Source organism: Suncus etruscus, chromosome 1 (assembly GCF_024139225.1).
Source record: "Suncus etruscus isolate mSunEtr1 chromosome 1, mSunEtr1.pri.cur, whole genome shotgun sequence".
NCBI lineage: Eukaryota > Metazoa > Chordata > Mammalia > Eulipotyphla > Soricidae > Suncus > Suncus etruscus.
In genome coordinates this window covers 157,307,183-157,334,901 of record NC_064848.1, presented here as the reverse complement: position 1 = coordinate 157,334,901, position 27,719 = coordinate 157,307,183, and the positions used below count along the sequence as shown (strand labels likewise).

Here is a 27,719-nt window from a genome sequence, read left to right as displayed (position 1 = left end):
TTAAATTTCATTCATTATAGTCGTATAGTGTCTCATTTCATTATCTGCAATTTTGACAAGTGCTTGAAAAGATTTTTGTTCAGATACAGATGCTGGTCTGATAGAAACACACTTGAAAATATTCTTTTTCAGGTCATAGTGTCCAACACATCTGTGAATTCGGCCTCTGATCAGTCTTGGAAGTTCACGATCCTATTTTTTAATATGAAAAATAAACATTAATGCAATTTTATCAGATCAATTCCAATTTTAATAACAATATGATCCACTAAATATGAATCTACCACCTAAACACAAAAGCAGGAATTCTCTTTCCTTATTCAGGATCTGCTGCCAACACTATCTATCATAATAGATAGGCATATTAGTACCCTATAACAAAGGAAAGAACTTCACTGGTAAGCAGTCTCTAAATAACAAACAAAATGCTTCTTTTTAAAATTCCTGAGTACAGAGCCAGGAGTAACCCAAGCACTGCTGGGTGTGACCAAAACAAACAAACAAAATAAAGACTATCAGAAAAAATATAGCCATTGCTTGCTTTGGCAGCACATATTCTAAAACTGGAACGATACAGAGAAGATTAGCATGACCCCTGTGCAAGGATGACATGCAAATTTGTAAACCAAGAGACCTAAGTTTAACAATCTAAATTTAAAGGGGCCTGTTCTACTGGCAGGCCAGGGGGCAAAGGATGGTGGGATAGGATGCACTCTATTGGTGGAAGGAGGTTGACACTGGTGGTGGGAAGGGCCTTGACTCATTGTATATCAGAAATTCAACTATGCAGGACTCTGTAGATCACAATTTTTTCAATAAAAATAAAAAAGAAGTATTACTTCACATATATTTTGAGTAAGAGAATAGCATATGAGGGGACCTGTAATTAAAGTCAACATTTTAAATCTTAATTTTATTCTGATTTTTTAAAATGAAACAAGAATGAGGGATTAAGTTTTCTACTGTTTGGCTCTTGCACTTGGATTCTACTTCTATTAGAACAGTGCTAAATCCTCCAGGGTGCTAGACTATCGAATAAAGATTTGCATTATTTCTGTTGCATGACACTTTGTAACATATATTACACTGAGAAAGGTTGCAAGAGCTATATTTAGCACCCTACCCATTATTTTTGTAAACGTTTTTAATGAGTACAAATGTAAACTACCACTAAGAATATATTTAACTATAATAAACTTTAAGTAATAAGTTCTTTGCATTACCACTAATGAAATATGTTTTTGAATACATTTTCTATTGACATATAAAAAATGAATTTCTACTTCTGTGGAATTATGGTTCACACTGGTCAAATCTTTTGGCTTTGCAAATAATACTCAAACAAATACTCACAATTTCATAAAAAACACAAGGCAGACTATTTTTCCCATCTCTCATAAGAAAGGTCCTTGAATAATGTGGACCAGATGTAACAGCTGAATCAAGAACAGCTAAGAAACATTAAATGGAGAAGGAAAATCAGAAAATTTCAAATAAAATTTAAGAAAAATAAGATGATAACTATTCTCACATCAATTTCTCATTATTTTACTCATAAATATTAAAGAATATATTCTAAGAAGGAGATATATTTCTAAGACATTTTTCTGAAACCTTTTATACTGAGGAATACAAAACTGGCTTTCTTCAACTTAGTAACATGGCTAAATTAAAATAGCCACTAAATTATAATTAAAAACCATGTACTGAGTCCTAGTTATGCAACTTACTAAAGTGAAAATTTTATTTAAGTTCTTTCAAATCTATTTCATCTATGTAATACAATAATTATATCAATAAATTATCACATAAAACATTCCTTTTTAACAATAATACTGAGAATGAGTATTTTCTTTTCTTTTCTTTTCTTTTTTATTTTTGGGTCACATCCAGCAGTGCTCAGGAGTTATTCCTGGCTCTACGCTCAGAAATTGCTCCTGGCAGGCTCGGGGCACCATATGGGATGCCGGGATTCAAACCAATGACCTTCTGCATGAAAGGCAAACACCCTGCCTCCGTGCTATCTCTCCAGCCCAGTATTTTCTATTTTGAGGTTTTTTGTTTCCTTAAATAATACCAAATTATATCATAATAAGGCCTCTACAATGTCATTCTTAGCCATATATTAAAATGGGGTTTATTCCCATCTGCAGGTCCAGGAATAAACAGAGCATATCCCACTAGCATATCCCATTTACCAACTACAGAGTTCAGAGTTGATGGAGTTGTTACCCAGTCAGAAATGATAATCATTAAAAATCAATTTCCGGGGCCGGAGAGGTGGCGCTAGAGGTAAGGTGTCTGCCTTGCAAGTACTAGCCAAGGAGGGACTGCGGTTAGATCCCCCGGTGTCCCATATGGTTCCCCCAAGCCAGGGGCAATTTCTGAGCGCTTAGCCAGAAGTAACCAATAAGCATCAAATGAGTGTGGCCCCCCCAAAAAAAATCAATTTCCTCCTTTATTTCTTTGATATTCCTAATATCAAGCTCATAGGTAACTATATTAATAAAATGTAAATGAATATATTTTGTAGCATACCATTTCTCTTTTTTAAGAATATGAAAGAACTAAGCAAGTAAAATAATTATTCTTAAGTAAATGTTTTATTTCAACTATGGAAATAGTTTTTAGTCTCTATCATCTTTCTAATCTAAGTAAAAATCACATAAATGTTCTAAAAAACTCTTCTCTTTTAGGAGAGTTAAAGAGCATGTACAGAGCCTGTAGTTATTCCCATGACAGTATACTTCAAGGGCGGAGAAACCCTGTATCTCTTAGGCCATGGCAATTCCCTTTCTAATCTCCTCAGTATTTACTGTACCTATGCAGCAGCAGCAGCAGCAGCAGCAAAAGAAGAAGAAGAAGAAGAAGAAGAAGAAGAAGAAGAAGAAGAAGAAGAAGAAGAAGAAGAAGAAGAAGAAGAAGAAGAAGAAGAAGAAGAAGAAGAAGAAGAAGAAGAAGAAGAAGAAGAAGAAGAAGAAGAAGAAGAAGAAGAAGAAGAAGAAGAAGAAGAAGAAGAAGAAGAAGAAGAAGCACAAATTTTTTTTGTTATCGGTTATTCGTTTTTCTCTTTTTTTTCTTTGCTTTGCTTTTTTTGTTTTTATTACAGGATCGTGGTTATTATTTGGATGTTGTCTTTATTTGCTGTGGTGCTTTTCAGATATTTTTGTTTGATTTTTTTTTTGTCATTGTAGTTTGGTTTTTTTTTTTGTATTGTTATTTATAGCCTCTAGAACAGGGGTCTCAAACTCAATTTACCTGGGGGCCGCAGGAGGCAAAGTCAGGGTGATCCTTGAGTGCAAAGTCAGTAATAAGCCTTGAACATTGGGGGGTGTGACCCAAACAACTAAAACAAAACAAAACAAAAAAAGATTCCTCTAGGGCAGGGCCACAAAATGTTGTACGGAGGGCCGCAAATGGCCCGAGGGCCGCGAGTTTGAGACCCCTGCTCTAGAAGGACTCCTCCTGTGTTTTGCTTGTTTGATTTTTGCCTGATTTTTTCCCTTCAAACAGAACCACATAACTTCAATCATTGAATATCAAGATCTCTAGCTATAGAGTACTGATTTTGTCATCCACAACTGAGCAGAACGTTTCCTGGCACCATAAAAAGACCTTGGGTTCGATAATGAGTGTGTATGGAGCCTGTCGTTGTTCCCATGACAGTATGCTTCAAGGGTGGAGAAGTCTGTACCTCCTAGGCCAAGGGAGTTCCCTCTAACTTTCCCAATACTTATTGTGCCTATCACACACACACACACACACACACACACACACACACACACGCATACACACAGCCTTGCCACACCAGCCCTTCATATTCTTTTTTCTTTTTCCTTTTATTTTTCTTACGGTTGTAGTTTCGGTGATGGTTTTTTTTTTGTTTTGTTTGTTTTGTTTTTTGCTGCTGCTGCTGTGTTTTGTCATTGCTTGTTTTTTTGTTTTTGTTGTTTTTATTTGATTTTTTTGTTTGTGTTTTTCCTTTTCTTTTTTTCCTTTCTTCTGATTTGATATTTATAGCCTTTAGATGGATTTCCCCCAGCGGTTTTTATTTTTCTTTCTTTTCTTTTTCCAAAAGAACCACAAAACTTGATTTATCTTGTTCTCCCTCATAACTTGAGGGGGGCAAAATGAACGGTACCAGGAACAACCAGTCATATGAACATTAAATGGAAATAAAAAATGATCAGACTTAAGCCCAAACCCAAAGTCAATGACACCAGAATCAATACCCAATTTACAAGCTATACACAAAGGAGATCTCTTATACTAGCAGTCCATGGGGCAAAAGGGGGAGGGTATGGGATGCATGCTGGAAACAGGGTGGAGGGAGGACAACACTGGTAGTGGGACTGGCCCTAATTCTTTGTCACTATGTACCTTAAATATTACTCTGAAAGACTTGTAATTCACTTTGATCACAAAAATTACATTAAAAAAATGTAAGTCAAGTAGAAAAATTTCATGGGAATACCAGTCTTCTGGCTGAAAACTCTGGGGCATATCCTGGCCCAAAGCCCAGGCAACCACACACACACACCCTCCCCAGAGCTGCCACCATGTGAGAGATCCAACTTCACTGCATCATAACTAATCTCTGCAGAGACGCCTAACCAACAAAATATTCAGGTACACAATTGGGGAGTGTGGGGGAGGATTGAAACTCTGGGATCTTCTCGAAGTGAAGTGGGGGCTGGCAGCCTTCCTTCACTGCCCACACTTCCAGAAACCCCAACAGCCATGTCTATATTCCATAGCCTACACCATGTCAACTCATTGGCCCAGTTCACAGACTCACTAGTCTCACAAGAGATGTAAGCCAAACTCCAAAAATTCACAGAAACACTGGTCCTCTGCCTGAAAACTCTAGGGTGACCTTAGGAGGGGGCCAGGCAGAGTCCACCTCACAGCTGTCACCATGCCAGAGGCCCAACTTCACAGCTTCAGACTAATCTCTGCCGAGACACCTGACAGACAAAATCTTCAAAAACAGATCAGCTCCACAACTAATCTTAAAAACAATGTCTAGCAACCAAATCTCCCAGGTAGATTAGCATGGACTGAGAATTCTGGGTCATTCTCAGACTGGGGGCAGGCAAATTCCCCCCACTACTCCTCATCCCAGCTATAAGAATCAGGACCTCTCCCACACCCACCACTTTCTGGCATAGAAATAGCCCCTGCTCCATAATTAAATCTTATTCAGTTGCCATGCCACAAAATGGTTCCAATTCTTAAAGCACATGGCCTCAACACCTCCAAATTCCAGAGTACTGACAGCCCAGTAGAAACACAGAAAAGTTGATGGGAACATTTTATAGAAGATCACCAAGCTCAATGAGAAAAAAACAGTAACAGAGCGCTCAACTAAGTACCAACTAGCTCAGTAAATCCTCAATGACTTTAATATCACCATTATGATATAATAATTATCACAAATTTCCTTTACAGATCTATTTTATGATAACTCATGTTGTAACAAGCAATATAAAGTAAATTATTTTGTGCCTGCTAAGGGGGCTAAGGCTGTTAAGGCTTGGGGTGGGTGCTGTAAACGTCATTGTGTGCAACCAAAGTAATGAACAGTGCAACCAAGTATGTGAATACCACAGCTAATATGTGAAATCTCAAAGACTTAGCATATATGTGCGACATCAGAGAGCGAGAAGTATGTACTGCTACTTCCATCCCAGTAGCAGTCCCACCACAAAGAAAATAACTAATGCAAGTGTAATTTTGTTTTAGTATGTGTTATCATAACTGATACAAACTACTTTTTGTACCTGCTAAGTGGACATGTTGTGTTGGGGTGGGAAACTGGGGACATTGGTGTAGAAAAGGTCACAATACTGGTAAAGTTAGTGTTAGAACATTGAATGCTTGAAAAACTGTATTATGAACATTGTATATCACAGCATTTAAAGATTTTTAAAACATTTAATATTGTTGAACTTTTATAGTGAATTTAATATAAATATATTATATATTATGTTATAATATAATAATATAATACAAAAACACTAGATTCACTTCCAGATTTAAGTTACATGTTATAGTAATATATCTGCTTCTAATTGTGATTTTTAGTCATATGTTAATGATATTCCCTATTTCCTCAACTACTTCAAATTATTTGTAAAAACCATTTCAATGTTAACACTATGAATCAGAAGGATACAATTATTACTAAAAATATTTTATGATACATAAATTAATATTTATTATTCACAAGGTGAAAGAAATCCTAGCAAATCATAATATTCTATTGCAAACTTTTTGTCTTTAATATCTTGTTTGTATTATTGGCATTCAAGACAATTGTCAAACTAAATTAATGTGATATTCTTATAGTACTATACATACCTAATATTTCAAAAAGAAGCACAGTTTTCTTTATATGTTCACACCAGTATTTCATGCTTTCAATAACTGCAGAAATAATTCTTAAAGGATTCTCTTTTTCTTTAAATTGTATCTTATATGTTGAGGTTTCCTTTTGAAAAAATTAAGCATTAAAAATCCTTCTAATATTACGCATTCACTTTTAAAGCAAAGATTCTAAGTCCATAATGGTCAAATATATAAAATGTTTTAAGAACTCTTGAAATTGTTACTGTAAAGACCAGAGAGATAATACAATAAATAGGGTGCCTAACTTGTCCATGGCAGTCCCAGATCAATCTCCAGAACCCCATAAGGTCCCCCAAGTTCACAAGGAGTGATTCCTGAGTGCAGAGTCAGAAATAAGTCCTGAACATCACCAGCTGTGGCCCAAAAACAAAAAGGTTACTGTAACTATACCTCTATATTAAAGACATATTAGCACATCATAGGAGGAGAAATTAGGCAATGCTTAAAAACAAAATAGAACTATTTACATATGTATTTGTTAACTTATTCATTTGATCATTTGTTGACTATTTCTAAAGCATGGTAAACAAAACCTATGATAAACTAAGAGACTAAACACTATTTCACTGATGTGCTTATATTCTAGAAGAAAAGCCAGACATTAATTCAGTCCAAAAGTATTCATTGGCACTATTATGATAAATACTGGCAATAAGTAAATAAGTCTACTGAGAAAAATAATCAAATAAATATATAATAGTACATCAGAGGTTGAAATAAACTATGCATTTAAAAAGAATAAATGGGGGGCAGAAAAATAGCCACATGCAAAAAAAAAAAAAAAAAAAAAGAAAACTTGGACCTCTATCTAACATTATGCAGAAAGGTCAAATCAAAATAGATGAAAGACCTTGATATCATACCTCAAATTATAAGGTATATAGAAGAAAATGTAAGCAAAACACTCCATGACATTGAGCCAAAGGCATCTTCAAAGAGAAAACATCACTGTCCAAACAAGTGGAAGCAGACAAACAGATGGGATTATATCTAACTGAGAACCTTCTTCACTTCAAAGGAAACAATGACTAGGGTAAAAAGGTCACCTATGAAACAGGAGAAATTATTCACCCAATACTCACCAGATAAGGAGCTAATATCTAACTTATACTAGGTACTGACAGAACTTAACAATATAAAATATTCCCTCAAAAATAGGGAGAAGAAATGAACAGACAGTTCCTCAAAAAAAAAAAATACAGATGGCCAAAGGCACATGAAAAAAATGTTCCACATCACCAATTATCAGGAAGATAAATCAAAACAACAATGAAGTAAATTGTGCCACAGAGATTGGCACACATCACAAAGAACAAGAATAACCACCGCTGGCAATGGATGTGGGGAAAAAGGAAGTCTCATTCACTACTAGTGGAAATGCCATCTAGTTCACTCTTTCTGGAAAACAATATGGATATTCCTAAAAAAAACTGGACACTGAACTCCCTTATGATCCAGCAATACCACTATTAGGGATATATCCTAAGAACACAAAAACACAATAAAATAATGGCCTCTGACTCCTATGTTTATAGCAGTTCATTTACAATAGCCAACATCTGGAAACAACCCATATGCCCAACAACAGATGAGTGACTAAAGAAACTGTGGTACATATACATACTATGTATAAATACTATGTAGCCCACAGGAAAAATAACCTCAAGAAATTTACCTTTACATGGATGGATAAGAAGACTATTATGCTGAGTAAAATAAGTCAGAGGGAGAGAGATAAACACAGAATAGTCTCACTCATCTGTGGGATTTAAGAAAAATATAGGACGGTATAGTAATAATACCCAGAGAAAATAAGAGATGGAAGGACCAGTTTCATGATATGAAATTTACCACAAAGAGTGGTGAGCAAATTAGAGAAATAACTACACTAACAACTACCATGACAATGATAGAGAAATAGAATGCCTGTCTGGAAGACAGGCAGAGGATGAGGAAGGAAAAATATGGGAGACATTAGTGGCAGGAAAGGTACAGGAATTAAGGAGGGGTGTACATTTTTTGCATGCAAGGCAAACGCAATACCTCCATGCTATATCTCCGGCCCCGAAGGATATACATTTTAAGGCTAAAACCCAACTAAGAACATGTTTGTAACCATGGTGCTTAAATAAAGAAATATAAAAAGGTATTATGATCTACTATATAATAAGTGGTCTTTAAATAAAGTAATTTATGGAGTAAAAATAAAATCCAAAAAATTAACATTTATTTAACCAATTCCAGGGGTCTCAAACTCAATTTACCCTGGGGGCCACAGGAGGCAAAGTCGGGGTGATCCTTGAGTGTAAAGTCAATAGTAAGCCTTGAACATTGGGGGGTGTGACCCAAACAACTAAAACAAAACAAAACAAGATTCCTCTAGGGCAAGGCCACAAAATGTTTTACCGAGGGCTGCAAATGGCCCGCGGGCCGCGAGTTTTTGACCCCTGAATTAAACTGTATTGCATTACATCTTATGAAAAATATTTCAAACACTCTTATCTCTATAACTTTCTAAGTATTTTTAAGTTTACCTTGAGAGTACTTTCTTTTGGAACAGCCTCTGCTTTCTTTTTAAATTGATTTTGTTGAAAGTTGGACTTAATGGCCTGAGATGCACTGTTTTTATCTAGACCTCTCGTGGAGTCAAGTATTTTTGATGAATGTGTTTGTTGGAGTACTTCAGTTTCTCTCTGATGAGACAACTTAGGAGGTTCAGATATTCTTAACTTTTTCTGTGGCTGAGCTCCCAAACTCACTGAAGAATCTATTCCATCACTTGCCACTAGGGTTGTTTGTTTGTACTGAGGTCTAAAATCATTTCTACCCCAAGTTTTTAAGCTGGTATTTTTGTTTTCATCTCCATAGCTGTAGTGAGGGCGGGGGAAGAGATTTGGGAGTTTTTGTTAGTAAATACTTTTAATTAATTAAAAAAATAAAATACAACTTTTATTTATATGGAAACTAACAATTTATAAAATATTCTGTAACTACTTATATTTTAAAATTCCAAATACATCATCACAACAAACTTATAGTATATGATCTCTTTTTTTCAAGTGATAAAATAAAGCCTTTGGTAGGAACAAATTTGTCCAAATTAATATAACAAGTTATTGACTAATCTACAATGTAAAATCCATAACATCCTAGTTTCCTAATTAGAAGTCATGTGTCATAAGACTAATAAATAATTTTGAGAACTTTTTCCTTTTTCTGTGCATCTATTTTTTTATTTTCTGAAAGTCAATTTTTTATAAGTTGGACATGACTTATAGGTGATCTCAAACCACAAAGAAATAAACATAAATTGATATTTTATTAAAAACGTCTTTTATAAAACTACTAAATAATCATAGCATTTTATTAGCTATATTAATTTGTTTTGCTGTTATTCATAAGGCAAAAATCAAAAGTGCAATTTCTGCTAATTAAAAACTCCATAGAAAATTTAGTCCAAGTCACAAATTCTTAGTTGTGGATAATTTCCCTAGAAATGTCAAAGCAAAATAATGCATCCCCAAAACATCCAAATTCTCTTGTAATAACCCTTGACTATATAGACCTTGAAGGATATATAGTTTGGGAAGTCCTAAGTAAAGCAGGTATAAAATTAGGTATGAAAATTTAAATAAATTTAAACCTTTCTGATTTTATAAATACCACAAAAAGAACATCCAGGAAATGGTATTACTAGTAATTAAATGCTTGTTGAACACCTATAAGATTTTTTTCTATATCAGTTACCTCTTCATGTGAAAACACTTTCAATTTCCATAGAGGGGACAGAAATAGAATTTTTTCCTTTCTCTTCTTATGGCTATGGAAATTACCTTTACTATTCATAGTTTAGAAGTTGCTTCACTCTTTATGTTTATATGAGCATATTTTAAATATTCTTTAATATTTTCATTATAGAGGAACTTGTAGACAAGGAAAGAGCTCAGGTAACTAAAATACTTTGATCTTGCCAGGGTGTCCCTACACTGCTGCTGTTTTAGCAGCCAGTCTAGCTCATTCAGGTCCTCAGCAGAAGACAATGAAGCAGACACTGACGCCTAAATTGTGGCTCCTACACAAGACAGGGAGTAGTATTCCCTGAAAACTAAGACAGAATTCATATGCTCAATGACAATCCCCATAAGAATCTATTTTAGGGGCTGAGGTGGGGGAAGTCAGGCAACACCCAGAAGTGCTTAGAGAATATTTCAAGTACTGCAGAACACTACTCTAAGGTATTCCCAGCATCATGTTCAGAATCCAGTCCAATACACCCACATACAAAGTTCCAGCCCTGTGACTCATCTCAAAGTTTCATTAATAAGCTGTTCTACACAAAATAGATTGAAAGTAAAGCTAACTGTGATCCATCAGCATGCCTGCAGTCTCAGCATTAGGATACTGAGACAGTCTAGTAATGGTTTAGCACTTCTAAGATGTGGGTAGCTAATCTAATGTAGGTAGCTACATTCTTTTAGCTGCTGTTTTCAGGTGCACAGAAGATATGCCTTCAGAGTGGACAATGCAATAAAAACCTTGGTATTCGGGGCCGGGCGGTGGCGCAAGAGGTAAGGTGCCTGCCTTGCCTGCGCTAGCCTTGGACGAACCGCGGTTCGATCCCCCGATGTCCCATATGGTCCCCCAAGCCAGGAGCAACTTCTGAGCGCATAGCCAGGAGTAACCCCTGAGCGTCAATGGGTGTGGCCCAAAAACCAAAAAAAAAAAAAACCTTGGTATTCATGGATTATTCATTTCATTAAAACTATTCACCTGCAAGTGATGAATAAAAATATGAAATCTAAATCTTGTAGAGCTGGACTACATTCACTCATAGTTCAGACAGTAAATATAAAAGCAAATATTTTTAGAAAACTATAAAGAAGTCAATAAATTATATGAAAATATTAAAATAAAATAAATTATATACAGATATCACTTTTGAACCTATTCTAAAATGTATACTTTAGCATCCAAAACATCTTCTAAGCAAGAACACAGATGATCTCACTTATCTGTGGTATATAGATTAACAGGACAAGGGAAAGCAATGTAATAAAGGGAGCTGACTAGATCACCCTTCACCCCAGAATATAGGAAGGATAAGGATAAAGAAAAGAAGAAATTGAAGGGGAAAGAAGATGAAAATGGGAATAGGGATCAGGGGTTAGAATACTATGGTACAATGGTAATGCAAGGGGATGATATAGCTATATATCACAGACTCAACACTAGGAAAACCACACTCAACAATGAAAACATGAGATCCAAACTACAACCACTCAACATTAAAATGTGTCTGTTCCCATATCAAAAATATTGGCAGCAATTTGTGTTGACAGGGATGTAATTAAAAAGAAACTCTCATCCATTGCTGATGGGAATGCTGTCAGTTTCAAACCCCTATAGAGGGTACATAGTAAACTCAGAATCAAACTACCATATGACCCAGTAATCCCACTTTTGGTTATCTATCCCCAAGGGGGGGGGGGGAAATCACCCAAAAGAATATATGCACACCACTATTCATCACAGCACTCAGTACAACAGCTAAGAATTGGAATCAACTTAGATGTCCAACAATAGATGAGTGGATCATGAAGATGTAGTACATATACACAATATCCATCAGAGCAGACTTTTAATTTTTTTTTTGGTTTTTGGGCCACATCCAGTGATGCTCATGGGCTACTCCTGGCTATGCTTTCAGAAATCACTCCTGGTTTGGGGGACCAAATGGGATGTCGGTCTATCAGCCACATGCAAGGCAAACACCCTACAGCTGCACCACAGCTCTGGCCCATTTTTTTTAAGCATAAACACTATAAGATAGTTACAAGTTGTTCATGATTTAATTTTAGTCATACAATGTTCCAACACCAATCCCTTTACCAGAGCCTATTTCCTGCCACCAATGTCCCCAATTTTCTCCACCCTCAATGGCATAATTTTTCTCCTAATACCTGCATATGGAACTCTGCCTCCAAGAACCATCTCAAGCTACTAAATAGGCCTGCTCAGTGTTTCAAGTGCTAAATGATCCTATGAAAACTAGCATGAGTAATAAAGTCAAATCTATGTTTCAATATATTGCTTTAATATATTTATTTTGATGAATTTTTGAGAGTTGCACCCTTTTTGAAAAAATATATGGTAGGCTGGAGCATTAGTACAGCAGGTAAGGTGTTTGTCTTGCTGAACCAGGTTCAAACCCTGACATCCCATATGGTCCCCCCAAGCACTGCCAGGAGTGATTCCTGAGTACAGATCCAGAATTAACCACTAAGCATTAACAGGTATGACTCCCAAAATTAAATCTAAAATTTAAAAAAATCAACATTATATCTTTGATAAAGGTGAGGTATGGTATTATAACTTCATAGGTTTCTGGAAAAATTATTAAAGTGATAAATATCAATATCATTAAACAATGATACATGCTTGGTATTGTTTTTCCAATACTTTGCTTCTAAAATTATTTCCTGAAATAGTTGCCACTTACTCAAGAACACTAAAATTGGGCCCGGAGAGATAGCACAGCGGTGTTTGCCTTGCAAGCAGCCGATCCAGGACCTAAGGTGGTTGGTTCGAATCCCGGTGTCCCATATGGTCCCCTGTGCCTGCCAGGAGCTATTTCTGAGCAGACAGCCAGGAGTAACCCCTGAGCAACGCCGGGTGTGGCCCAAAAACCAAAAAAAAAAAGAAAAGAAAAGAAAAAAAGAACACTAAAATTAAGCACTTTAAAACACCCATACCGACTCTGAGGACTTCAGGGGGAAACTTCTTCTATGCCTGTCTGCCTGTGCTTCTGAATCCCCGAAGGTTTCCTCAGAGGCCTAGGGAGCACACCCCCAAAAAACTTCATTTTGAAGCTGCTGAGTAAGTACATTCTGGCTGCGGGGGTTGCTGTCCAATAAGCTGAGGTCTCTGGCCTGTGGAGGCTCTGCCCTGCTGTGTCTTTGTTCACTCTGAGGACTGTCAACTAGAGGCAGCAAAAAAGTTCGCTTCGCGGCTGGGCACTCTTTCTAACCAATGAACCCCACCACAACACGCAGGAAAAACCACACTACAAGCGTGACAATGGGGAAACCTCGTAGGCAAACACCATCCACAGAGAATGAAGACGAAAGCTCGGATGACCTAATAAATTCCAACCACCTGATTAACCTTTCAGATAAGGAGTTTAGAATAGAAATATGGAATATGTTCGTAGAACTCAAAAAAAGCATAGATCGATCTGAAGAGAACACAAAGACAGAAATCAGAAAACTCCAAACTGAAATAACAGATATGAAAAACACGGTTGCTCAACTAAAAACCTCAATGGATAGCTTCGCCAACAGGGTATCAGCAGCTGAGGAGAGAATAGGAGTATCTTAAGACAAACGAACAGGCAATGGAAAAAGTACTCAATGCATGCGAACAGATGAAAATAGAAGTCGTTGATAAACTCAACAGAAACAATGTAAGAATCATTGGAGTCCCAGAAACCCAGGAAGAAGATCTCCAGGAAGAATCAACTGTCAAAGACATCATCAAAGAGATACTCCCAGAGTTAAAGACTACATGCAATCAAATCCTGCATGCCCCAAGAGTACCAGCTAAAAGAGACCCAAAGAAAAACACCCCAAGACATATCCTCATTACAATGACAAATCCCATAGATAGAGATTAAATACTGAAAGCAGCAAGATCAAAAAGGGAAATTACATTCAAAGGAGGATCCCTAAGACTTACAGCAGACATGTCACAAGAAACTCTCAAGGCCAGAAGACAATGGTGGGATATTGTGACAAGACTGAATGAAATGAATGCCTCACCGAGAATACTGCACCCAGCCCAACTCACGTTCAGGTTTGAAGGAAGAATACACAACTTCATAAACAAACAACAGCTCAGAAACTTCACAGATGATAAACCAGCCTTAAAGGAAAAATTGACAGGTCTACTCTAAGACAAGAGAGACCAACAAACACAGCAAACTTATCTACAAAGATGACATCAAATCCTATGACAATCATCTCCCTCAATGTCAATGGACTAAATTCACCAATTAAAAGACACAGAGTGGCAAAATGGGTCAAAAAGATGAATCCAACCTTCTGCTACCTACAAGAAACACATCTGAATAGTCAGAACAAACACAGACTCAAAATCAAAGGCTGGAGGAAAATCATCCAAGCAAACAACACCCTCAAAAAAGCTGGGGTGGCCATATTAATATCTGATGACACCAACTTTATACTCAGAAAAGTGGTAAGGGACAAAGATGAACACTATGTACTAATCAAGGGATATGTGCAACAGGAAGAAATCAGACTATTAAATATATATGCACCCAATGAGAGACCAGCAAATTATCTAATACAATTACTGACAAATCTGAAAGAAGAAATCAATAATAACACAATCGTTGTGGGAGACCACAACACGGTCCTATCAACACTTGATAGGTCAACCAGACTGAAACCCAACAAAAATATACTAGCCCTGAAAAGAGTTATGGAAGAAAGAGGACTAGTAGATATATACAGGACACTCCATCCCAAAAAACCTGGATATACATTCTTTTCCAATGTGCATGGGTCATTCTCCAGAATAGACTACATGCTGACACATAAAACATACCTCCATAAAATCAAGAGGATAGAAATCTTTCAGGCTACCTTTGCTGACCACAAGGTTCTGAAATTAGAAGTGAACTACAAAGCCACACAGAAGAAAAACTTTAACAATTGAAAATTAAACACTCTGCTACTGAACAACTGTGGGTCCAAGATGAAATCAAAAAGGAAATCAAAACTTTCCTGGAAACAAATGATAATGAAGACACAAACTGCCAGAATGTATGGGACACAGCAAAAGCGGTCCTGAGAGGAAAAATTTACAGATCTACAAGCACACATCAGGAAGTAAGAAGGAGCATACCTGAATAACTTAATGACGCAGCTCAAAAAATTAAAAAATGACCAACAAAAGGAACCAAATATAGGGAGACGGAAGGAAATAACAAAGCTGAAAGCAGAACTCAATGAAGTGGAAAACCAAAAAACAATCCGAAAGATCAACAAAAGCAGAAGCTGGTTCTTTGAAAAAATAAACAAGATTGATAGACCATTGGCAAAACTCACAAAGAAAGAGAGAGAGAAATCTGATAACCCGTATTAGAAATGAAAAGGGGGAGATCACGACAGAAATTGCAGAGATCCAAAGGGTCATCAGAGACAACTTTGAGAAACTTTATGCTACTAAACATGAGAACCTAGAAGAAATGGAAAAATTCTTGGACACTTATAACATTCCACATTTAAGTAAGGAGGATGTAGCATATCTAAACACCCCCATCTCTACTGAGGAAATTGAAACTGTAATCAAACATCTGCCCAAAAAAAAAAGCCCAGGCCCAGATGGTTTTCCTAATGAATTTTTTTCAAATCTTTCAAGAGGAGCTACTACCAATCCTAGCCAAGCTCTTCCATGAAATTGAAAAAACGGGAACACTCCCAAACAGCTTTTATGAAGCCAACATCACCTTGATACCAAAACCAGACCAAGACACTGCCAAAAAAGAAAATTACAGACCAATATCCCTGATGAATGCTGATGCAAAGATCTTCAACAAAATCCTGGCTATTAGGATCCAATGCATCAAGAAGATCATACACTATGACCAAGTAGATTTCATCCCAGGAATGCAAGGATGATTTAACATCCGTAAATCTATCAACATCATACACAACATCAACAACAAGAAAAATAAAAATCACATGATCATATCAATAGATGCAGAGAAAGCATTTGATAAGGTCCAACATCCATTCTTGATCAAAACTCTCAGCAAGATGGGAATGAAAGGAACCTTTCTAAATCTAGTTGAAGCCATCTACCACAAGCCAATGGCAAATATTATCCTCAATGGAGAAAAACTAAAAGCCTTTCCTCTAAATTCTGGTACAAGACAAGGCTGTCCGCTCTCACCACTCCTCTTCAACATAGTACTGGAAGTTCTTGCTATAGCGATCAGGCAAGAAAAAGATATCAAGGGAATCCAGATAGGAAAGGAAGAAATCAAGCTCTCATTGTTTGCAGACGACATGATACTCTACTTAGAAAACCTTAAAGACTCTACCAAAAAGCTTCTAGAAACAATAGATTCATATAGCAAAGTGGCAGGCTACAAAATCAACCTACAGAAATCAATTGCATTTTTATACAGTGAAGCCTCATCCCCCCATTCTTCCTAGGTAACTTGACCTTACCTGCAAGCCCCTGCCCATTCCTGGGAGGGGTCTTGGAAAATGTAGATAAGGCTTTGACCAGAGGGGATTAGGGCCCTTTTTGGTCTTTTGCCAGCATGGAGGTCAAAGGGAAGATGGCTAAAAAGAGTTAAGATGCAGGGCTAGCTAAGAATGGCTGAATGCTTAATTGGTTATGATATAGGCCACACATGTGGTGGATAGGGTATGAATAAAGCTGATACTTCCTGATGCCTGTCTCTGGATGAGTCTGATTCCGCCATTCACCTAAACCTGGGACCCACCAGCTGAGTGGGGGATGAAGCCACGTGGCCATGGCCTAATAATAAAGGCCTCCATCCTTCTCCATCCAAGCCCATCCTAAGGGAGAAATGCAATAATACACCAATAATGATAGGGAAGAGATGGAAGTCAGGAAGGCAATCCCATTCACAATAGTGCCACACAAACTCAAATATCTTGGAGTCAACTTGACCAAAGACGTGAAGGACCTATACAAAGAAAACTATAAAACCCTGCTCCAAGAAATAAGAGAGGACACACGGAAATGGAAACACATACCCTGCTCATGGATTGGCAGGATTAACATCATTAAAATGGCAATACTCCCCAAAGCATTATACAGATTTAATGTGATCCCCTTAAAAATACCCATGACATTCTTCAAAGAAGTGGATCAAACACTTATGAAGTTCATCTGGAACAATAAACACCCTCGAATAGCTAAAGCACTCCTAGGGAAAAGGAAAAGGGGAGGCATTACTTTCCCCAACTTTAAACTGTACTACAAAGCAATAGTTATCAAAACAGCATGGTATTGGAATAAAGATAGACTCTCAGATCAGTGGAATAGGCTTGAGTTCTCAGAGAACATTCCCCAGACATACAATTACCTAATTTTTGACAAAGGAGCAAGAAATCCTAAGTGGAGCAGGGAAAATCTCTTCAACAAGTGGTGCTTGCAGAACTAATTAGCCACTTGCAAAAAAGCGAACATAGACCCCCAGTTAACATCATGTACAAAGGTAAAATCCAAATGGATTAAAGACCTTGATATCAGACCAGATACCATAAGGTATATAGAACAACACGTCGGTAAAACACTCCATGACATTGAAACTAAAGGCATCTTCAAGGAGAAAACTGCACTTTCCAAACAAGTGGAAGTAAGATCAACAGATGGGAATACATTAAACTGAGAAGCTTCTGCACCTCAAAAGAAATATTTCCCAGGATACAAGAGTCACCCACCGAGTGGGAGAAACTATTCACCACAATACCCATCAGATAAGGGGCTAATCTCCAAAATATACAGGGCACTGACAGAACTTTACAAGAAAAAAAAACATCTAATCCCATCAAAAAATGGGGAGAAGAAATGAACAGACACTTTGATAAAAAAGAAATACAAATGGCCAAAAGGCACATGAAAAAATGCTCCTCATCACTAATCATCAGGGAGATGCAAATCAAAACAATGATGAGATACCACCTCACACCGCAGAGATTGGCGCACATCACAAAGAATGAGAACAATCAGTGCTGACGGAGATGTGGAGAGAAAGGAACTCTTATCAACTGCTGGTGGGAATGCCGTCTAGTACAGCCTCTATGGAAAGCGATATGGAGATTCCTTCAAAATCTGAAAACTGAGTTCCCATCCAACCCAGCTATTCCACTCCTAGGGATATACCCTAAGAACACAAGAATACAATACAAAACCCCTTCCTCACATCTATATTTATTGCAGCACTATTCACAATAGCCAGGCTCTGGAAACAACCAACATGCCCTTTAACAGACAAATGGCTAAAGAAACTGTGGTACATATACACAATGGAATATTATGCAGCCATCAGGAGAGATGAAGTCATTAAATTTTCCTATACATAGATGTACATGGAATCTATCATGCTGAGTGAAATAAGTCAGAGGGAGAGAGAGAGATGCAGAATAGTCTCACTCATCTATGGGTTTTAAGAAAAATAAAAGTCGGGGCCGGGAAGGTGGCACTAGAGGTAAGGTGTCTGCCTTGCAAGCGCTAGCGTAGGATGGACCGCGGTTCGATCCCCCGGCGTCCCATATGGTCCCCCCAAGCCAGGGGTGATTTCTGAGCACATAGCCAGGAGTAACCCGTAAGCATCAAACGGGTGTGGCCCAAAAACCAAAAAAAAAAGAAAAAGGAAAGTCATTTTTGTAACAATCCTCAGAGACAATGAGAGGAGAGCTGGAACACCAGCTCACTCCATGAAGCTCACCACAAAGAGTGGTGAGTACAGCTATAGAAATAACTACACAGAGAACTACCATAATCATGAGAATGAATGAAGGAACTGGAAAGCCTGTGTGGAGTACAGGTGGGAGTGGAGTGGGACAGGGGGAGATTTGGGACATTGGTGGTGGGAATGTTGCACTGGTGAAGGGGGTGTTCTTTACATGACTGAAACCTAATCACAATAATTTATGTAATCAAGATGTTCAAATAAAGAAGAAAAAAATAAAACACCCATACCTCCTCCTTCCCTCCCTCCTTCCATCTTTCCTTCATTCCTTCCTTCCTTTTTTCCCTCCTCCCTCTACTCCTGGTGTGGTACTACTCTACTGTGGGACCATACAGTAACCAAATTAAACCTTTGGGAGGAAACTGGTGTATATGCATTCAACACTTTCAACCATTTTACCTGAAAATCACAAAAGGCTTTTCAAACTGGGTCTATCAAACAACAAAATGTCAATAATATATCAGTTCAGAAATTTTTCATATGTTCTGTTTGTGGATGTACTATATTATATTGTATGATTAGTTATTGAGATACTAAATACAAAAATAAATCCTCTTATGGTGAATTTAGGCCTACTTTGGGTTCCATCAATTGCCAACCCAGGTTAGCATCACTATCGTAATAGTAGTTGTGCTATTTTAAAAGCATATCTCCCAAGTGGCATACATGTTCCCTGAGCACCGCCAGGTGTGACCCGTGACCCAAAACCAAAACAAAATAAAACCAAAAACGAAGGGAGAGATAAAGGAGGATAGAGTAATGTAAAAAAAAAAAAAGGAATAGAATAATAAAGAGAAATCTTAAATAACTCACCTCCAGCTACTCTTGTTTCTTTCAGTATTTATTTGAACATTCTTAGACATAGAATCTTGACTTCTCAGGGGAGGAGAAACAGAATGTAGTATTTGACTTAAAAAGAAATATGTCTTATTAAATATCATAATGTTTCCAAACTAAAAAATATAAAATACACTCAGAAAAACAGCATTAATTAGCAACAGACACATACATCATTAATGTATACTTTTCCACATACCCTGTGTTCACTGTTTTTGTTACAGGAGGCAACTCTGTATTCATAGTTTCCCAGGTCCAATCTCAAAAGATATAAAAAAAAAAGATAAAAGTAAAATAGATGGCATTTAGAAATCATCTTCATACTTTAATTTAGGTAACTGAAAAGTTGAAAAAAAACTGAAGAAACTGACTTGTCCCTCAAAAATACTTTGTTTTAGAATTCTTTACAATCTGCCTTGTTAGTATTTATACATGTCCTCCTTCATCACTGTACATCATTAAATTTCAAGAAAAAAAAAAGAATTTACTTGGCATTTTGCTCACATTTAGACTTAATATAATTCCTTTAACTTTTCAACAGTCAGTCTAATTAGTATTTCTTTTGTTGTTGTTGTTGTTGTTGTTGTTGTTGTTGTTGTTGGTGGTGGTGGTGGTGGTGGTGGTGGTAGTAGTAGTTTTGGGGCCATACCCTATGGCACTCAGGGGTTACTCTTGGCTATGCGCTCAGAAATCACTCATGGCTTAGGAGACCATATAGGACACCAGGGATTGAACTGTGGTCCATCCTGAGTCAGCAGCATGCAAGGCAAGCACCCTACTGTTGCACTACTGCTCCAGCCCTAATTAGTATTTCTTAAACATTTTATATCTCTATTCATATCAAGAAATATGCAGCACAACATAAAATCAACAATCATGATTCTTATAAAAATATATTAGATGATGGAACAAAGAATTATTTAAATAGCAGGTAATATCTCATACCCATATATGTATGTAGATATCCACAAATGCCCATTTGCCCATAGGTAGATATCCACAAATGCCCAAAAAATACCCACTTGTGGGTATCTAATGGTTTTTATTTTATCCCAAATAATGGAAAAAAATGTCAAATTCATACTTTAAATTTCTCAAATATGGGATTAAAAAGTTAAAGATTTAGAAGCTGATTAAGATCTATGGGGACATACTAGGTCAAAATGGTAATACAAATACTACTATATTAAAAGATGCTAATTTTCTAGTGGAGTAAGATCCTGCTAAAAATTTTCTTGGGGGGGCCACACCCAGAAGTGCTCAGGGGTTACTCCTGGCTATCTGCTCAGAAATAGTTCCTGGCAGGCACGGGGGATCATATGGGATACTGGGATTTGAACCAATCACCTTAGGTCCTGGATCGGCTGCTTGCAAGGCAAACGCCGTTGTGCTATCTCTCCGACCCCAGATCCTGCTAAAATTTTAACATGTGTATACAGTAAAACAATGTATAGCGGACAATCTACCAAGTATATTTCAAAATGTCTTCCTGTCTATGCTTTTTTGCAGGGATAAATGCAAAGTTTAAAACAGTAACATCTCCTAGCAGCTACTACAATAGCCAACTGTATCAGCAATATAAGATACCCATAAAGCTAAAGCAGATTTTGGTGACCTACCTTAAAATGATGAGTTCAGAGACTATCTCTAGAACAAGTTAATAAAGAAGACTAAGGGCAATTTGTTCATAGTTAAAATATTGATAAGGAAGCCCAATTGATTGACAGTAAAAAAAAAAAACAACAAAGACAACAAAAAATAACTTTTTGTCAGACAAAAAAAACACAAAACCCTGGGTCAATTATGGTGCTTAAATAAAGATATTATTTTTAAATAAATAAATAAAGCACACACAAAAAATTTTCCCATTTTTTTCCTGTGTATTCATTCATACTCTTTCCTATTCCACATGGTAACAAATTATCCGACTTATCACCAAATGTTTAAATAATGATATCTGGAGTCATTTTTTAATTTTATAATTAATAAAGGTAACTGTTCATCAAAACAAAGTTTCCATATATAAAATATTCCACTTAAATGCTATGCCACTCATAGATTGACAAGTAAATTCAAACTACTCTACTGAAACATTCAGAAAAAGTCAAGCAATCTCTCTATTTGGATAGTGGAAAGAAAAATTTTATTTCCATTATATTGAAATGCAAGTGATAATTTTCCATATTCCTACCTCTTATTTTCTGAAAACATTTATCTTAGTTCTTACCTGTTGGTAGAAGAGGGAAATCATAACTATCAGAAGCAGTACTGATAGCTGGATCATTTTTAAGTGGATTAGAAGTTAAGGGCTGTCTAGTCCTCTTTTTCTGATTGAACAATGGTACAGGCAAGCATCCTAAATAAATGTAACAGCAAATTCAGTAACTGAATAGGCAAATAATCAAATATAGTTAAATAATTATTAGTAGCATATAGCAAACTATATGAAATTGTCTACCTCTATAAGTTAATTGCATATTTATGATGGATTATAATTCCATATCTTTGGATGAAACTTTACACTATTTTAAGAGATGAGGGCTGGAAGGATCGGCCCATGTTATGAAGTTTAACACAAAGAGTGGTGAGTTCAGTTAAGAGAAATAACTACACTAGCAGCTATCATGCCAATTGTAGTAAGTGAAATAGAATGCCTGTCTTGAATACAGGCAGAGAGTGGGAGGAGAGGAATGGGGGCACTGGTGGCAGGAAGGTTGCACTGGTGAAGGGGGTGTACTTTTTATGACTGATATCCAACTACAAACATGTTTGTAATCCTGGTGCTTAAATAAAGGTATAAAAATAAATAAATATAATTTAAAATAAGTATTATTTCTCTCTCTAAAAACTCTTAGGTTGAGAAACTGTGTAAGTTAGGGCTTATGTTGCATCCAGGTTCTATCCTCAGCACCACATGGTTCTATAGCATAGTCAGGTGAAGTCAGAGGCCCCTGAGCACTACCAGCATGGCTAACATAACTCACAGACAGAATCTGAGAAGAACTGCATCTTTAGCCCTTGCTCTGAACTCCAACCAGACTGACTGAGAAAACTCAGTGTGTCCTCCCGACCTCCTCAGAACCACTTAGAATAATAAATAATAAATTCAATAGAAATAAATTTAAATAAAAATAATTTTAAAATAATAAAAGCTCCTTTCTTGTACTACATTATCTTCATTTTACTTTTATTTGTAAATAATTCCTCTTGCCCAAACATTTTTCAAATTCGATTTTTGTTTTATCTCAACCTATGTTCTTCTAGTACCACCAACAGAATATATAGTATAGTCACCAATACAATAGTGGTAACAGAGAACCAAACTCTGATCCACACTTTCAAAAATCCTAACTACTCCATGACTATGATAGCACATTTTTCACATTTCTTTAGGGAACAGGTTCTCAAAGTTCTGGAGCTATATTTAAAAAGCCAGTTCTTTAAATATAAGAACCTGATACCAACAATAGCTAGAGTGTGAAAAAGTTTCACCAGGACCACAGAGAATGACTCGGGTTGGACAGACTGATATGCCTGGAACCCAGAGTCAGTCATATGCCAATAAACTTCTTGGGTGAGGCCTTTTTGTAATCAGGGCAAGAATTTTTTTCCATTTTCCCCATATTTTTCTGGACCTATGGAAACATCAGTGATTGCCACTATCACTTACTACATATTTTTTACTCTTATCCTTTAAGGAAAAAAATACTATTTACTGAACTTAAAAACAAATAACTGTAATAGAATATTTGTCTCAAATACAGGAAGGGGCTAGGAAGAGGGGAGTGGGGAATGTTACACTGGTGAAGGGAGGTGTTCTCTTTGTGACTAACCCAACTATGATCATGTTACTTAAATAAAAAAATATTTAAAAAAAAGTCCTATTTTCAGATAGATTAGATAGATAAATAGATATAGATAAAATTTATATATATAAACACAGCTATATATGTGTATATATAGGTATATATAAACACAGCTATATATGTGTATATATGTATATATAAATATATAGATAGATAGATAGATAGATATATAGTTTTTGGGTCACACCCTGCAGCGCTCAGGGGTTACTCCTGGCTCTACGCTCAGAAATCGCTCCTGGAAGGCTCAGGGAACCATATGGGATGCCGGGATTCAAACCACACCCTTCTGCATGCAAGGCAAACACCCTACCTCCATGCTATCTCTCCAGCCCCCTCACAGCTATATTTTAAGAATTTTTTGGGAGGCAAAACAACAGAATTTTAATAAACATTGTAGTACCTACAATATATACCTATAAATTATCTGAGGGTGTTTTAGAGTAATGACAAACAATCCAAATAAGAAAGCTGTCTCCAGACCATTTAGATTTGGCCTGAGATATCAAATCAAGCCAAAAGCAAAATTAACTAAAAGGAACCTCAGAGGAAAAAAAGATAAGAGAGAGCTTGTACATTGCCATGGTGTAAGAATCTATATAGACTCAAAGTTCCTAAGCCTGAGATTAGACATCTTTCTACTATTCCATACACTAACTGGCCCATTACCACTTGTACTACAGTGCAATAAAGACTAAGAAATGGCTGATAAAACGCTGGAAAGGTATGGAAGTGTTACGTATTAAGTTGCAAAGCAGATATTAATGATAATTTAAAATATAAATTTGGGTAATTTCTTACTGTGTTATATACAAAAAAAGCAGGATAACAAAGGAGTTAAAAGTACAGACTCTTAATTACTCTTAATCACTTAAGTATTCTTAATTACTCTTAATTGTTCTGTTTATGTCTGAAACCCAACTATAATCATGCTTGTAATCATGGTCCTTAAATAAAGATTTTTATATTAAAAAAATGTATCCAGGTTTGGTGAACAAGTTCAACACAAAGAGCCAAAATTTTAAACTGTGAGAGTCAGAGAGCCACACCATGCAGTGACCTGCCAAAACAGACAAACACTCACACAAAAGCATGTAATTTTAACAATAATATATTAAACACATATTGCATTTTGCCATTTTGAGTGAGGGTCAAAATCCTGTTCACCACCCCTGGTATAGACTCTTGAATCAGATTCTTAGGTTTAAATCTTGATACTTAATATTCCACTTATTCAACATCATTGTGCTTTAATTTATTACCTGAAGTATCAGAATAGTACTAATTAAAGGTTAGTATAAAATAAAATATGTTTAAATAAATGTTGATACATTTAGCCACCATAAATAACAGCTGTTATCTTTTTTTGGGGGGGGAGGGGTCACACCCAGCAGTACTCAGGGGTTACTCCTGGCTCCATGCTCAGAAATTGCTCCTGGCAGGCACGGGGGACCATATGGGATTCTGGGATTCGAACTGATGACCTTCTGCATGAAAGGCAAAAGCCTTAGCTCCATAACAGCTGTTATCTTTACTGTGTACTCTCATTATTTCCTTTGTTCTCTTTATTCTTGTTCTCTGTCATTTTATTAAATGGTAAAACAGAAATAAGAGGGATACTAGGAGATTAGAAGTGCTTCTGAAACTAAACAGGCAAATCTCTGAATACAATATAAATATATCTCTTTGATTTCAGCTTAAAATCACAAAAGTTGACAAGAGCATTAAACTCAGGAAAGTTGTATTTTACTTTCACCATACCACTAAATGTTTTACACTAAATAACAAATTTCCTTGAGCCTAAAACAAGTCAAGAGCCTAGACTACAGTTTCAATCTTTTTAAAAGTTCCTTTCATGCCTAGAATGTGTAAAACCACAGTACTACCAAGAGGAAGCAAAAAGTTACTTTCAAAACGTTTCACTTATCCATTACAAGCACTTTACTTAGTATACACAAATTACAGAAAATCTTAAAAGTTGATTACCTGCTGTACTCCGAATTGAATTTTCATTTAAGTTTCTCTTCATTTCCATTAGTAGTCTGTAACTTTTTCTTTAGCACTCCAAATTTACATCAAATTCTTTGACTAAACCTTTAAAAGAAACCTGTAGCTCATATCAAAACACAAAAAAGGAAAAATATACAACTGAATTAGTCATGTGATAACTTGATCTGTGTGTTTCAATTTATAACACCAGCACCTTACAAATGCAGTACACCAAACTGTAGTAAACTTCTTGCCTTGCTTGTGTGAGGCCCTGAATTAGATCCCTGCACCACAATATATATATATATAATATATATATATGTATATTATATATATATATTTACATGCATATATATATATATATATTTAAAATCGGATGTTGCCTTAATTTGGAATTCTTGGGTTATAAATAGTATCCAAAATTAAGGCTTCATTTATTATTCAGAATAAATGTAATGACAAGTTTCCCCTATTTCTATAACTTCTACAAGCAAAGCTTTCCCTTTTGTTTCTTTTACAATAGAATTTTTGTTGTAGTTTTTCATGTTTAGCCTCTTAATATATTTCAATTCCAGTTAAAGGCAACAAAGCCATATTGTGAGAAAAGGCAAGATACAAATCCAGCCCAATAATAACATTTCTGTTACCATATTCATTCACCAAGAAGCCATAAAAACTCAAATTATAATCTAGGTAAATTGTAATTCCCAATACTTCTCATGTAAAATTGAAAAACACGGTATAAAGAAATGCTTCCTGTTTCCATACCTTGAGTTTGAAGTGGACAGGGTGAGCCTGTTAGAAAAATATCAGTGATGCCATATTATTTTATTGTTCATAAGTCATATATTTTTCACCTTATTATATTTTGAACTATTTGTCTTTATATTATTATTTTACCTTTTTTTACTGAGATACTATGATTTACAAAACCATCCTAATTTTCAGGCACACATTGTCCCTACACCACATTCACCAAGGCTTCCTTCCCTTCGCCAGTGCCCTTCATCCCTCCTCCACAAAGTAAGGAAACATCAATTTTGTAGACAAACTCTCCCATTTCGATCCCTTTGGCCGTTTGTCATCCCCCTTAGTGTGGTTCTTAACGTCCTACATATCAAAAAATAATATTTTGATTGTGTAGGTGAGGACCCCTAAATACAGATGAAATTCCACAAAATTGTCAATCACTGATAATGTTTTTCAGAAACTGTCTTTTCTTACAAGGACATACATTTTTCATTAATTGCAGGAATAAGTCTAAATGTACATATAATAGTTAAGTACCATTCTAGAAACAAACAAACAAACAAAAAAGAGTATATGTCCTTTTTTCTTAGCACATTTTTCTTAACCAAAAGAGCTGGTTGTCTAAATATAAAATTGCTTCTAGGGGTTCTGACATTTTCTGAGTCATCATGCCAACAAAATGAAGTCCACGACTTCCCTCCAAGGCCCTGGCACTGGCCACGTCACCTCAAGTTGCCACAGTCGCAGCTCCCAGTGAACCTAAGCGGCATCCACCTGGGTTGGGGGCGGAAATGAGCCAAAGGCCCTGCCTGCACACGCACGTGAACACGTGAACACGTGGAGCACCGCCCGCCCCTCCCCCACCACCTCAGGGCCTAGCCTCCAAAGGACGCCAGGAAGCCACGGAGGCTCCTCTTGAGGAACGGGATGGGCAACCCTTATCTTGAGGGAAGATTTGGTGACTAGGGATAATACACAGCGATCTTTCCCTTTCGGCCCTCCTACTAACACCACACAAAACTTGAATCCTTGTGTTTCCTCACCTCAGCCGTCAGCAGCCGCTTAAAGCGACCACTCGGCCTCCGAGACCTTCTCGCCACTGAAAAAAGGCGGGAACGCAAGTCCTGCGCATGCGCTCCTCTGAGCCAAGGCTTCCGTCCCCGCAGTTGGCTCTGATTGGTCGGTTGCAGAGCAGGTGCGATGACGTTATCAGGTCTCTAGCCACTGAAAAACGACAGGAACTCAAATCTGAGCATGCGCTCTTCTGTGCACAAGGCTTCTGTTCACCCCTAACCCCCCCCCCCACGCACGCAGCTGGCTCTGATTGGCCCATT

The 27,719-nt window shown here is 36.7% G+C and overlaps 1 protein-coding gene and 1 non-coding gene across 2 annotated transcripts; one reads left to right on the top strand and one right to left on the bottom strand.

Moving 5' to 3' along the window:
- On the bottom strand, positions 1-25,675 carry SPATA22 (spermatogenesis associated 22). Its single transcript, XM_049782621.1, has 8 exons — positions 25,633-25,675; positions 22,011-22,139; positions 19,983-20,043; positions 19,760-19,855; positions 8,946-9,279; positions 6,364-6,493; positions 1,354-1,451; positions 1-192 (listed from the first exon to the last, which is right to left on the bottom strand). The coding sequence occupies exons 1-8, from the start codon at positions 25,673-25,675 to the stop codon at positions 1-3; spliced, it is 1,083 nt and encodes a 360-aa protein (XP_049638578.1).
- Positions 538-642, top strand: LOC126028195 (U6 spliceosomal RNA). Its single transcript, XR_007502401.1, has one exon. It is a non-coding gene; the product is annotated as a U6 spliceosomal RNA (small nuclear RNA).
- Positions 25,676-27,719: the final 2,044 nt, after the last annotated feature.

Bases quoted from the DNA above. Each gene is read 5' to 3' on its own strand.
- SPATA22 (XM_049782621.1), bottom strand. From the start codon at position 25,675: ATGAAGAGAAACTTAAATGAAAATTCAATTCGGAGTACAGCAG. The intron at 20,044-22,010 runs GTAAGAACTAAG...ATATCTTTTGAG, and splicing joins TTTCCCTCTTCTACCAACAG to ATTGGACCTGGGAAACTATG. The intron at 9,280-19,759 runs GTGAGTTATTTA...CCCTCACTACAG, and splicing joins AGAAACAAGAGTAGCTGGAG to CTATGGAGATGAAAACAAAA.